At 47.5% G+C, this 14,349-nt stretch overlaps 3 protein-coding genes across 3 annotated transcripts; 2 read left to right on the top strand and 1 right to left on the bottom strand.

Moving 5' to 3' along the window:
- Positions 1-235: 235 nt before the first annotated feature.
- On the top strand, positions 236-6,499 carry H6S33_010599 (uncharacterized protein; the record flags this gene model as incomplete). Its single annotated transcript, XM_044842550.1, has 5 exons — positions 236-4,288; positions 4,355-4,939; positions 4,989-5,418; positions 5,471-6,345; positions 6,401-6,499. The coding sequence occupies 5 exons, from the start codon at positions 236-238 to the stop codon at positions 6,497-6,499; spliced, it is 6,042 nt and encodes a 2,013-aa protein (XP_044696529.1).
- Positions 6,500-9,530: 3,031 nt separating this feature from the next.
- On the bottom strand, positions 9,531-11,759 carry H6S33_010598 (uncharacterized protein; the record flags this gene model as incomplete). Its single annotated transcript, XM_044842549.1, has 3 exons — positions 9,531-10,127; positions 10,187-10,551; positions 10,607-11,759. 3 exons carry the CDS (start codon positions 11,757-11,759, stop codon positions 9,531-9,533), a joined length of 2,115 nt encoding a protein of 704 aa, XP_044696528.1.
- A 1,264-nt stretch (positions 11,760-13,023) lies between these two features.
- H6S33_010597 (uncharacterized protein) lies at positions 13,024-14,325 on the top strand (the record flags this gene model as incomplete). The annotated part of the gene is made up of 9 exons (XM_044842547.1): positions 13,024-13,136; positions 13,302-13,323; positions 13,376-13,396; positions 13,674-13,785; positions 13,848-13,853; positions 13,914-14,062; positions 14,138-14,160; positions 14,242-14,252; positions 14,309-14,325. The coding sequence occupies 9 exons, from the start codon at positions 13,024-13,026 to the stop codon at positions 14,323-14,325; spliced, it is 474 nt and encodes a 157-aa protein (XP_044696527.1).
- Positions 14,326-14,349: the final 24 nt, after the last annotated feature.

Here is a 14,349-nt window from a genome sequence, read left to right as displayed (position 1 = left end):
CAGCAGCAGTCCCCAGCAGCACGGTCCCTCCCTCATCATCTATCAGCTCCTCCATCGAAAGCAAACAAAACAACCAAATCCTTCTTCTCTGCAAACCTAGCCAGCCCTCTCTAATATCTTTACATTTACAGAATTTTTCCTTTCCTCCCATTCCCTTTTCCTTCCGTCGGTCGTTTCCCCTTCCCCTCCCTTCCGTGTGCATTTCTGATATACATCCCCCACATGTCCCGAAGCAATGCCTTCAAGTACCAGTACAAGTCATGAAGAACCTGCGCGCCCACCTCCGGCTGGTCCTCTCCCAGACCCACCCCCATCCACGTCTAACTCTACCGCCTCCTCCTCCACCCTCCCAAAGCAGCGTACCATCGTCCCAAAATCCTCAACGATAAACGCAAAGACCAGCTACGTCTCTCCATATCGTCAGCAGACTCCCAGTAGATCTGTATCCACACCACTGCTCCCTAAAACCACCGGCGTTACAAATACCCATTCGCCAAACTTTAAAAACATAGTCAGTAGATTCAACGAGACAAAGGATGAAAAGATCCCGAATCCAAGCAATAGAATTCCTGCCGTAGCGGCAGGTCCCGCTCCACCAGGATTCCGTACAAGGAAGGCTCCGCAGTGGAAGCCTGCAGGTGGCAGCGGAAATGGAAATGGACAGCAGCCGCAACAGCAGACAGGCCCAAGGTCGAATTCGTCAAACTCTAACAGTAATAGCAATGGCGGGAGAGGTGAGACTCCTCCTGCGCCGTTGGGAAGGGTGAAGACTGAGAGGTCAATGTCTGCCCATGATATACCTGCCGGAGGAGCCGGGGGCGTGGGTGGGCTGCAACGGACAAGGGCTCGTAAGATGTCGGAGGGTATGCTGAAGAGTCTACCGCCGTTGGATACGACGGTGAACGATAGACATCTCAGCGTGAACCGCCATAGGCGTAGTCGCTCGGCGTTGCAGTTATATTCGCCTTCTGCAGCGTCAATGGCAGATACGGAGGAGCTGGATGATGTTCAGGGTGGTAGTGGTGGTGGGATTGGTACTACCACTACTGCTGTTGCAAATTCCGCGGGAAGATCGTTACGCCATCGGAGGAGCAGGTCGGATGTGGGAAGCTACGGGTCTCCGGAGGAATTCGAATTTAAGGATATGATCTACACTGCGTCCCCACAGGAAGCTTCACCAAGGGTTGTACAGGCGGTACGATCTGGGATTCCACTACCAAAATCGCGGATCGCGTCACCTACATCTCCCGGTACGAAGCGTAAAGGAGGGAGGGATTCGAAGGCTGAGACGCTGGCACCTATTGCCGTGTCTTCACATGGATCACGACGTTCCCCACAACCTATTAGTAGTCCCAGACTACAAGCATATATATCAGCACCTCTTCCCGCAAAATCACCACCCCTACGGTCATCACGACAACGTTTACAGCAATCAACAGGCTCGGCAGCTGCTTCGTCAAGGCAAAAGTTCCAAAATAATTCGTCTCCAACAACACCGTCTTCATATGCAAAAGATGTGGGAATCCAGCGCGGCCGAGGCGCAAGGAGCTCTAGCGTCGGCGAAAACAGAGGCAGGGATATCAAGAAGAAGATACCAGAGCTAGGGACTGTGGACTTTGCTGCAAGGAGAGCACGCATTCAGAGTGCCTTTAATAAGACGCTGAAGGAAACTAATGAAGGGAAGGCCAAAATTGTTCCCGCTGTCAGAACATCTAAACATAGTATGCAGGGAGAGTTTGATTGTCCAACACCAAGAAGTGCTGTTAGCCAGAGGATTGATGAAGAGGATGAGGACGAGGCTGAACAATCATTTCAGCCACAGTTTACAAATCAGGCTGATATGCAGGCAGGGGCAGAGATAGGAGAAGAGGCCCTAGAGCTTCCCACGCCAATTGACATTGATGATGATTCTGATAGTCCCGATGAGCAACCCTTAGAGGCAGTGAGCTTTGTGCAGGAGGACGAGGAGGAAAGACCTGTGTTTCGACACCAGGTTTTTGATAGGCCAGCGTCGCAAGCGTCATCAACCTCAACGACCAGTGATAGTTCAGATTCATCGTCATCTTTTGACGACGATTTACCAGCACAAGGTAGGAGTGAAAATCGATTTTTGAAACATGTTCAACCACTAAGCTTTGATGAAGATACTATTTCTCCGATGTCACGGCAGAGGCCCTTCTCGTTAATCGAGCCCAAGCGTGCAGAGCCATCATCTATCCCTTTGATTGTTACACCAGACTCACCAGGAGAGCCTCCATTTCTTGCAGCATCGACTTTCCTCAGACCTAATTCGAACTGGTCGGGTTACAGCATCGACTCTGAATATACTCGAGAGCCCACAATTCCGGAAATGCCAGCACATCACATGTTTGATTCCGTTGGCGGCGGCGTTGCGGTAGAGCCCCCTACAAGCGACCAACGGGATGCAACCACGAGCCCCACCGAAGCGTACATCCCGATAATGCTCAGTAACACACTTGACGCTGCTATGCGAGGTAATATTATGGCACAAGCAGAGGTATATGGAAAGGCACAAACGAAACCTGGTTTATCTCCGGTACCAGCTTCAGTGTCTTCCCCCACTGACGCGTCCAACACGCCCGTTGACACCATAGTAGGTGTTTTTGAGGACTACGATGAACCCAGGGAGGATTTTTTTAATTCTTATGAAAACACACCGGTAGATTACCGCCCCAGGGACAGGTATTCAGGGGAGCTTGAGCTGGTGACTCCAGGTGGATATCAAGTGGACGATGAAGGGGGTGACCAGGAGACAGAAACAGAGATGGATTCGGGGACAGAGACAGGGTCAAGCGGAGAAACAGAAACGGAGGCAGAGGGAACAGAGCCCGAGTATCAGGATACAGAGGCAGAATATACAGAGACCGAGGGAGGATATCAAGACGAAACAGAGACGGAGGGAGAATATTCGCATTGTGATGGAGAATACGACGAACAGTATGATTCCACGTCTTGTTCGGAGATGCCGGATTCGGCCCATCCAGGATTAGACGATCAATCAGACAATCAATCAGACTGGTGGACGTCTGCGTCCGCTTGCCCTGAGATGGAAGATCACCCGGCTAGAAGATTATCCATGCAGCTAAATGATTCGCCAACAACACCGCGTCAATATTTCGAAGAGATAGAATCCCCGCTTCCCCCAACGCCGCCGCCAAAAGATTCCCACTTCTTACCGGCGGCTCCTGTGAATTTGTTGCCGGCCCCTGTTCCACCTGCAAAGGATCCACCGCGAGCTGTCTCACCATCACCGTCTGCAATGAGCGCGCCGCCCCCGGCTCATTCTACCCACTCGGGCTATACAAGCCATAGAATGCCAACCTACGGGTTTCCATCATACCCTTTGCAGTTACCTGAAATACAAAGGGACACAGAACCCTTGGGTCTGGCCATTCAAGTGATGCCTGACGACTCTCCGGAACTACCTCCAGTCCCACCAAACAAAAGACCAGGTTTTGATAGATGGCATACTGTTGCGAACATGGAAAACACTACTGATAGCGCCAGACCAAGCCTTGAGTATCATCACTCATACCAAAGCTCAAGGCAAAGCTTAGATCAATACTCCAACCACAGACCAAGTCTAGATCAATATCCAGCGGGATCACCATCCTCCAGCTTCCATTCTGAAATAGAATCAAGACTTAGTAACATCACGAACCAGAATGGCAACCGACACTCAGAAACACCAGCTTCATCCACTGCACCAACTAATCGCGGATCATCTTCAATACACTCTCAGGACCAGATTTTACCACAAGTTCCGCCTGAGCAGAAGATGCTTATTAAGCGTCGGCATCTACTAAAGGAGCTAGTTGACACAGAGAGCTCCTACTTTCGAGACATGACAGTCGCGATGGAGATTTACAAAGGATCTGCAAACGCATGTGCCGCAATCACCATGGATGATATCAAAGTTCTGTTTGGAAACACCGAGGCGATTGTTGCCTTCTCAAAATCTTTTCTGGAGTCTCTGAGGAAGGCTGTAAAGAGCGTCTATGTAATGCAACGAGCAAGGAGCGGCGTCACAAGTAGCGCTGCCAGTATCTCAAATTCCATCGTCAGCACCGACGATCGGAATAGCAGTTCAATGGACGACTTCGCCTTCGAGGAAGAAAAAGACCGAAAAACCTACGTCGGCGAGGTCTTTATGGACATGTTTTACCAAATGGAGAAAGTATATGGTGAATACTGCAAAAATCACGACGCTGCGGTAGGACGATTGGCAAAATTGGAAAGCAATAAGGGCATTGCGATTTGGCTATCAGTATGCTTTCCTATTCTTCTGGTCCGTTGCGTACATCCCATAGAATGGGTACTAATCACATGATAGGAGTGCAAAGCTTGTGCTGAGGACCTTACAAATGCCTGGAACCTTGAATCATTACTCATCAAGCCAGTACAGAGGATATTGAAATATCCTCTATTACTCACGCAGCTACTCGAATGTACTCCCAGGAATCACCCTGACTTCATACAACTAGAGGTAGCGGCCAAGGAGATGAAGTTCGTTGCTGATCGAATCAACGAAATGAAAAAGCGGAAGGACATGGTTGAGAAAATAGTGGGACGAAAGAGACAGGAATCAGACATCGGACATGGGATCACGAAGGCCTTTGCTCGCCAAGCAGAGAAGCTGAAACAATCCGTTGGGTTGTCCGAAGTTGTTGTCGATGAGACATATAATAAATATTTCGAAAATTATAACATGCACTTCGTACAGGTGCAGGTTATCATCCGGGATATAGAGATCTACAAGGACGATATACAAGGTCATGTGGACAAATTCCTCGAATATACACAAACAATCAAGGAATTTATTGATGTCTCCCACTCTCAACATCCAGAGGTTGAAACGAAATGGAGGAAGTTTGACAGTGCGATGCGAGAGCTTGCAACATCTTATCTTGCTGAACATGTAATACTCGATCTCAAAATTTTACAGGTGGATTTACTGACATCCTTAGAAACACCGTGTTCAAAAACACTCCATCGAACCTCTAACAATGCTTCTGAAACTGCACGAAAGTCCTCAGCGAATCATGACAAAACGCAACAAGAAGGCAGTTGACTACGCTCGCTTTAAAGCTATTATAGAGCGTGGTGATACGCCGGACAAGAAAACGAAGGACCTGGCAGATGCCTATCTGGCACTGAACGAAACATTGATTGACGAGCTTCCGAAACTTTTTAAGCTGACAAAGAAGATGGTCGATGCAGTTCTCCTGAACTTTGTAGAACTACAAGGTATCTGGATGAACGATTGGGCATCGAAGATAAAGATGACCTTCCCTGAGTTCTCAGCTCTGCCAGTAAAACTGGAAGAGGTTGTGAAAGACTTCACAGTCGACTTCTCCTACAATGAACAGAGCCTCAACCATCTGGGGATTTGCAATGGTGAGTTAAGTGTCCTCCGACGATAAAAATGGCATAAACTGACCCTAAGAAGGATCAATGAAAGCAAAATATATGTCATTGGTCCCTATCGCATCACCCTCGATGACAACATTATCTCTGGATGCATTTGACGATGCATCCAGTTACCGGAGGCCTTCAACTGCAACCGAAGAAGCAACACGAGACTCATCTCCTGGAATACGTGACAGGGCTATGTCTCTTACTAACAACTCACCCACGGCGGGCTCATTCTATGATAAACCTGAGCGGTTCTACGAGACTAAGCCCGAACGCCGATATAGCGGCGGAGGGTCAACTCTCTCGCCACTGGTAGCGATGGGTACTCCGGGCTTAAATATGATACCTCAAGTGGCACAGAACCTGGCCCAGAATAGCCGGAATCGAGCTACCTCGGTTGCGCTTCCTCATAGGAGCCCATCTACAAGTAGCTTGAAATTGAATCCCCAGGTCCAAAGATCATTCTCGGAGAGGCAAACACCCGCCCGTGATTTTACCTCCCGACCAGCGTCTAGGACCTACTCACTTGCTGAAACCATATTTGATGGGCCAGAAACCCATGCAGCGTATGCCTCTAGTGCTGCACTCGTCGACCCCCGTGTGGAAAGCCGGGCTCCCTCGCGAACAAATTCACCAGCTCCTATTTTTTCTTCGGCGATGCCCATGGATGACGACAGGGATATCAAGCGTGATGACACACCTTCCGGATCACCAATGATGCAATCAAGACCGCCTTCAAGGGCCCCTTCCATTGCAAGCTCAATGCATAGTCAAAGGAGAACCCTCACATTGTCGGGTACTAGTACCCCGATCTTTGTGGCAGCAAGTTTATACGAGTTCAATATCGACAAGCAGCGGAGGGAGGGGGGATTCCCTTATTTGACTTATGTCCAAGGCGAGATCTTTGATGTAGGTTTTATTATCTCTAATACACGTGAAGGCATTTACTAACCTCTTCTTGCAGGTTGTTGGAACCAAGGGTGAAATCTGGCTAGCCAAGAATCAAGACGATAAGAACGGGGAGCTTGGTTGGATCTGGTGCAAGCATTTTGCGAAGCTATAATGGCGAAAGCAGGACCTGCAATATTTTGAACAGCAAAAAGCAATTCTGGGTGATAGGGGGCATCTTATATCATTTGGAGGGCGTACTACTACTACTTCTTGTCAATTTCGGTTTTCTTCCCCCTTCTATAAATATTTTTGGTTTTATAAAGCACGACCGACGGCGTCACCAGATTCATTTTTCTTATTTGTCCTACATGATCGCTTCATAACTCCCACCATTCTTCTTCATTTCATGGTTTTCATTTCTTTCTTATCTGCACTTTGGGATTGGGTTTTTGTTTTGCGTTTTTGTTTTTTTTTGTTTTATTTTCAGGCGGAATGGAGAAAACATGGGGCCCTTTTGCATTTCATTAACTTTTTACTGGAGCATTGTATCTTTTTTGTCACTTTCATCGTCATATAGCGGGCGGCGTCTCTATCCTATATCCACTACTACTACTAAACTATTATTACTACTCTACTTTTTGTTCAATCCATTTTCTGTGCCACCTTTTTACTTTCTTTGGTTTCGGCAGTGGGGCTTGGTAAAGAAAAACAGGATTTTTCTTCCTCTTTTCTGGAACTATTAGTAATTCTTTGCATGCACATAATGAATACCCCCGCGATCTGTGTATGTACTTTATTGTTATCCCGAATGTGCGTTGCGAAATACTTGGTATATATTAAACCTGATAGCACCAAGGCGGTAGATGAATGAAAACTGATGTTACTGTTCGAAGCACTGCTTGGCGTTACGCGGGTGATAATCTATGACTTGAGGCGTTTGGGGTGGCGCCTAGTACGCGTGTATAGACATTTTTATACACTGTATATAATACCAACGGGCTTTCGGTATGATAGAAGAACATAGTCTCAATAAACTCAGACGCTGAGCGGATATATTCCCCATTGATTGGTCAATTCCCAGGTAATTGTAAAGGGATAACACGTTAAATGGTCAATTGGGTGCATCCCCCCTAACCCTTAACTCCCGCAGCTCTCCGCTCCCACCCGCCGACCCCCAACACCAAGTCCCTTTAGTCTGGCGCGAGACTAAGAATAACAGTGAGTGACACCTGCTATCACGTAGCATACATGTATATATTCTACATGCATGCACTCAGATCTTGAGAAAACCAACAAGCCTCTGTATTATTACCGATACAAAGAGCCACCCTAAAGGCATTCGTAATTTAGAAGAAAACTAGTCTTTGTGCCAGTAAGATAGGAGCGCGGTATGGTTTAGGCTATTACCCATGGCCCTAGGTTTGTTGCATTTGATTACATGTATGGATATGGCAAATTCATGCAATATCACTCGAAATACTCACTCGACCCCAGCCCTGACTCCATATTGTCAGAACCACAACCCTAACAACGCAGCATCCTCTTACAAAAACTGACAAACCCCATTTGGTGGCCACAAAAGCCAAACAAACTACGATCCAAGCCCGACCATTGCAATGTTCCAATACTATCACACTATCATCCAGGATAATATCTCATGTATCCATCCACCCAACTTACCGCACATTACCATTGAACTTGGGCGTCCCCCCTCGCAATGAAGCTCATCATAATTTCATTAACCCCACCGCAACTCACTCATCTTCTTGGATAAACACCAAAGCTCCCCAAACACCCCTACCCGTAGCAACTAAGTTTGTACAATATTCAAGTGGCGATGTAGAATTCTGGATGATTTACAGAAAATCTGGACCTCTCAAGGACACTTGAGGGTTAAAGCTCTTGCCTCTTCTATTGACAGAAGAGTTGTTACGGGTGACGCGGGTTAGCTCTTACCACCCCCACGCTTTTATTCCCCTGTAATGATACTCGGGAACATATAATGAATTAAACAACAAAAAAAAAATACTCGGAACATATTAGAATAGGGATATAATCTAAATCATGAGCTATCACTCGATTTCTGATTTTAAATCGCTATTGACATGGATACCGGAACCATCAATATAGCCGTTTTATGAGGTTCCACGGCTGAAATGTGGCCCCCGCCTTCCACTACAGAAGAAACCGATAGCGTACCGGTTCAAAAACCGGTTTGTTGAAACATCAATCTTGACCCTTCAACGGGTTTGGGTACTAGCAGGGACGACTATAACCCCTCATGAACTACCTTTATAATAAAGATATGCGTGACGTGGTGTCTGGAGTACGCCATAAATATAGACAATATATTTGTATGAGGAATGGACTAGCCAGAATTTTTTTTCTCATGACTGGTTTAGGTGATAACGCAGCAAAGATTCATACCCACCACCTACACGACTCTCGTCCGGAACCTCAAAACCATAACACCAATCTTTAAACTCAAAAAAAACTAATTTCTATTTGCCAAGTTCAAGTTCAAGTCTAAAACCAAACCTCATTACACATGATAGAGTAAGATAAAAGTACAAATTATACAGCCCACACCCCTATCACCCTTCTTTTGGGTATTAAATAGCAGTATATAGTGAAAAGTAAAGAAAACAAAAATCCAATGCTCCGATGGAATATGCATGCATGCAGATTATTTAATAAACTATCACAAAAGAAAACAGTAGACAGGTGCAATTAAAGTAGTCTTTTTTGAAACAAAATATGGTTTTGGAAAATGTGAACGCCTTTGCAAACCCGGAATTCGAACTATATGCCGCCGCCCTTGACCCTCTGAAACGTGCTGTTATGTAATTTGGATTTTGGTAGAGGTCCTCCCTCGATCCTCGATATCTTTTTCTCCTTTTCGTGAATGTCGTGTTAAGTTGCGTCATATTTTTCTAGCCCTTCCTTTTTCCTTGAATGGAACAGTAGGAAGATAGAATAGGAGGGGGTAGACCTTCTCTCCACCCAAAATGAAATATGTTATTAGGCCAAAGGAAAAGTTAAATATAAGGAAAATTTTATCAAAGGAGCGATGATATATCCCAACCCCAACAGTCCACAAGCCCAACCCCCAGCCGTCGTCGGCCGGCAACGAAAACGGTTGAACCAACAATATTAGTAAAGTGCTATTCTCACTTCCTCTCCTCTTCACGATCTCTTGATAGTCACCAATTAGGTCCAACCTCGTCCTCTTTTGTCTCTTTTCCGGCCGCTCGGACTGCTTCCATGAAAGAGTCCTCAGTGCCTACGTCCCACTTGACTTTAGCTCCCTGCCATCCTAGTAACCTAACAACTTCCTCCGCGCTCCCATATAACTTGCTTTCAAGCACTGTCAGTACGCCAACCGCGCACCTGACCAAGAACGCATCTCCCTCGAATCCATACACATCCCAGATTCTGCACACAATATCCAGCGGGCAATGCAGCGAGAACAATGTTAAAAACATTGCCTCGAGATACTGCGCCGGCTGCAATTTTAGTGTGGCGGTAATGTGGGCGTGTAGCGAGGGAAGTTTGTATTTAAACGCCTTAAGGAAAAGACTGTAGACACGTGACATCGCACCGGAGTCTTGTGTGTAAAAGGCAAGCGGGAGAGGACGATTTAGGAGATTAACAAGTGTTGTGAATGTTTCTGTTGGGGACTGGTTTAGAAGGAGGAGGCCAGCAACAGTGTGTGTGCCGTAAACATAACCAACGTCCGAGCGGTACATGGAATAGGCTTGAAGAACTTCCAGAAGCGACTCATGAAGCGGGCCATTTTCCTAATTTCCGTTAGTTTCGGGCGTTATTTATAGAAGTGGGGGCTTTGGGGGAGTTATACTTGGAAAATCTTCAACTCAGGGAAGGTCTTATTGACGTCTTTCCGGATTGAGTCAAACAGTTCCCGCTCTTTGAAGGAGTACATAGTTGGGCTCTTTTTCACACCTTGTTCTACATCTCGTGCGCGCTTGAGAGCGAGCTTAAAGGTCTCGGGGCCCACCGTGAGATGATTTCCGAACGACATGTTCCATACTTTGCCTCTACACCTCGGGGCTACACCGCGCCACCAGAGCTCGCGAGTTTCTTCGGTGCGCACCATAGTATCCCAATTGGGGATTATGTGTTGATCCCAAAGTTTGTGAGTGTCAGTCTTCATGCGATCCTTCTCAGCCTGTTCGGCGCGTTCTTTTTCCACACGTTTGCGTTCTAGAGTGTCCAGGTTAGATTTCCGATATCTTTCCGGGGGCGGGGTCCTAAGTACCAGCTTCTTGCGATAACCGCATCATCTTCTGGTACTCCTTCAAGTGTCTCTTCTCCTCCTCTTTGCTCTTCGGAGGCAACCAGCTCGGCCTCGTCCTTGACAAGACTTCAGCCTTCTCTTTACTTATCGGCAATGGATCAATCATCCCATTCTGCATCTGTATCGGCGGTAGATCCACCGGAGCTGCTTTTGTGGGCGATGCGTTCTTGTGTAGTGGTTCCGCCTTTCCCAGCGCAAGCCGTTTCTCGGTCTTTTCACTCTCGATCTCGGCATATGCTTCTAGCGCTTCGCTGAGCTCCTTTGCCTCGGTTCCCAGCTCACTCATTGCGTCGCTCCAGCTCTTGGCGCGATATTGCGTACGTCCCCTGATAGAATCTCCATGTGCGGGCTCCCCGGCAATCGGAATATTACTTGTCGACCCTCCCCGTGTTGGCGGACGTGTAGCCGGCGGCGTAGGTCCCGCGTTTCCAGGACGCCCTCCAAGCGGAGACTCCAACATTGTAGTTCGGTCCGGGCTCGGTGTAGCGCTTAATGCTCTTGCTGAGCGCGGTGATACTGGAACATTGTAGAAAATTGTATCCGCGGGTATGTCGTCATCCGAATCGCACTCATTTTCGAGCTCCTCGACTGTTTTCCTTGCAGCCTGCCATGAGCGACGGCCTGGTGCCATTCCTGGACCATTAGAGGTTGTTGGGCGCCCTGGCGACACAGGAGGCACTGGGCCCAAAGGGGAGGGTGATGGGGAGCGATTTGTGAGTGAGAGCCTGTTGAGACCAGTAGTTGAAACAGCGCGTCTGCTACTGGGGGTGTAGGGGACTAGATGATCGGCTTGTGGAGTGTGGACTTGGGGTTGAAGACTTGTGTGTGCAGGTCGTCTACCGTTTGTAAGGTCGCGACTACCAAGAGAATTTCGAGATTGAGGGCCCATGCTGCTGAGAGGGCGGGACATCATGGGCCCTCGGGGAGGTTGCTTCTGGAGCGTGGGACGGTGGTACTCCTCGATGTTGTCGTCATCGAGGCCGATTTCCTCAAAGTGTCCGTCAAGGTCGTTAAGAATACCACCATCGTCGAGCTGGAAGGATGAGGGGAGAGACGAGGAGGAGCCGACGGTAGAGGAAAGGCCGGGGGGTGAGACCCAGCCGCTGGAGGTCATTTGAATGTCGTGAGGTGGATTGTAGTGTGAAGAGTGAGGTTCTGGTTCTGGGTGTTCGTGGAATTGCTGAGTGAGACTCCGGGGCTGGATTGTAGGTAAAATTTTGGCGGTTTGGGGAGGAATTATGCTTAAAATTCAAAGTTTTCCGAAGATGTGGGTATTCTGTACTGATTAAGGTTGTCCTGAGCCTTGATACCGTTGATTATAGTAGAACTAAAGTACTAGTAGTGTGTAGTTGTAGTGAGTGATAGGTTTCCGACTCGATATACCCTTCGTCAAAGATTCCCTCCTATTACCCCGTGATTATGTTTCCCAGGTTGTCGTAGAATTTCCCGTGCCGCAAGAATAAACGGGGGCCTAGTGGTTGATTATCCCCTTATCAACAATCCTATGGACTCCTATTATCCCTATCCCGTTCGTTCCACCACTCTCCTTTTTTCTTCTTTACCCTCCTTTACTCCGAGATTACTTAACTCCGCACGCTATCAAAGACAACGGAGCCTTCGTGAGGGATAGTGTATTCGTGTATGCTTATGTTTGCGTGGTTATCTTTCGGGGGGGGCTCTGCTCTGCTGTTGAGGCGGAGTGGGAGCAATTGTGAAATAGCGAATGACGTCGACTTCCGGAATAACAAAAAAAAGTATCAATTGAGACTGCACCTGTACAGCAGATATGTAGACAGATGGAGAGCACAGTCTTAGCTATGCGTGTATTGTATGAGAGTATGTATGTAGACAAATAATGTGGAGTGGGAATGTAAAGAACGACAAAATAGGCAAGGCAAGGCAAGGAAGGATGGGAGAAGAAAGAAAGAAGGGAGGGAAGAAAACAAGAGTCGAGGGAGAGAAGGCAAAAACACACAGACACGGACACAAAAAGCAAAACTTAACACGATCTTGTAAAGAGAGGCGTTTTGTCTATCGGATCTAGCCTTCAAGTGCACAATACCTACTTAGCTAGAGTGACAGTCTACAACTTCCCTCATGCAGAAGCAATCTCCATGTTCATTCACAACGGGAGAGGCGGGCGGCAAACACAAACGATTGGCGCGAATCTCTGTTGCTTGCTGCTGTACGACACCAGTCTGTCTACAAGAGTACCTACCAGTGCCTGATGGATACACACCCACGAGTACGTGTGCCTGTTCGCACACTACCTACTTTAACCATTACCCACCTACCTATTTTACACGAGAGTAGTACCTGCACTTTACATCCACTCATCACAATCACAACTCCCCTATCATCACCCCTCACGAAAACATATGCTCAACCCAACCCTGACTGATCCTTTCGTGAACCCCTTGTTTGACTCTCACCCCAGCGCGCGCACACACCACCCCATCTACATCGAGAGTAGCACATTTGCCTTCTCCTGGTTAGTATCTCTATTCATTGAGCTCTTGGCGCGCTAAGAAATCTTCTTCTTCCGGGGGCCCGGGGGCTCGGCTCGGGATTCATGCAGACGCGAGGATCTCCGGATTGATTTGAGATGGAAAAGAGTTCTGACTCTACATAACACTAAAAAGAGCTTGGAGTTTAGTGGTGCGGGAATTTCCGAAACGGTAGTGGACCACTGGTGGTAGTGTGTGGTGATGTGGATATTGAGGGATCGAGATGGGATTAGATGTTGAGACGGTAGTGGCCCATAGAACCACTTAGGCTCGCTTGAGTGAATGATTCCTATCCATCGCGGTACGTTTCCGTAGCAATTTCCATCTGCTCCGTCAACTGCTCCGATTTGCGAGTATTTGTATCTCTAGCCCATCTCACTAGGTATACTACAACTAAAGGTATCCGTAGAACATTCTTTAGAACGGTGTCTAGGTGATGTATCTTCTTTTTTCGTGCCCGCTTCTTGACGTGACGTAGAGAATCGTGACGTCTTATACATGCCATAATTGCTTTATGCAAGCTCGTAATAAGGCATGAGGTGCAGCATTTTATGTGGCTCCCAAGACTTGCGAGCCAGGTTTTGAAGGAGACGGCTCTTTACCCCGGACAATCGGTGACCGTGGAGTTTGTAGGTATGTAGACCCAATTTATTTGAGGTGCAACGACATGACAAAGGCCAGGGCCTTTTTTGTAGAGTTTGGTTCGTACAACCACAGTCATGATTTTGTCCTGGTTGCGACTGATCTGGCTGATCATGTAGGCTTTATCCGGATGCATACAGATAGACATGTAGCTACCATTGGAACCAAGAATCAGTATCGTATGCAGGTGCGCTTATGCTACTCGGTTTCAGAGATGAATTTTGGCGCTGAGTTCCAACCGAAAAAAAATACTCTCTTTCCCTGTCGAGTGAGTCCTCTATACTATTCAATTCAGCGGCTAGTTTTGCGTGGTATGAGGCTAATGATCGGTGCGTATACATAGGGAACTCGCTCGAACTATCCATAGTAGAAGAAGGGATACTGAGAGGCGCCGCTGCTGCTTGTGGCAGTGACAGTCGTATGCTGTAAACTACGGTTTTCTGCCAGTGTCTTCATCAGTATAGAGGAACCTGTGCCCCCTATCCTAGCATCTTTACTTACGTGTTCTTTGTAGAAGGTCAATTCCTGTAGAGAAACATATGCTGTAAAATGACC

This window comes from Morchella sextelata (genome assembly GCF_020137385.1).
Source record: "Morchella sextelata strain SCLS chromosome Unknown scls_5, whole genome shotgun sequence".
Lineage (NCBI taxonomy): Eukaryota > Fungi > Ascomycota > Pezizomycetes > Pezizales > Morchellaceae > Morchella > Morchella sextelata.
This window is presented reverse-complemented; position numbering and strand designations above follow the sequence as displayed.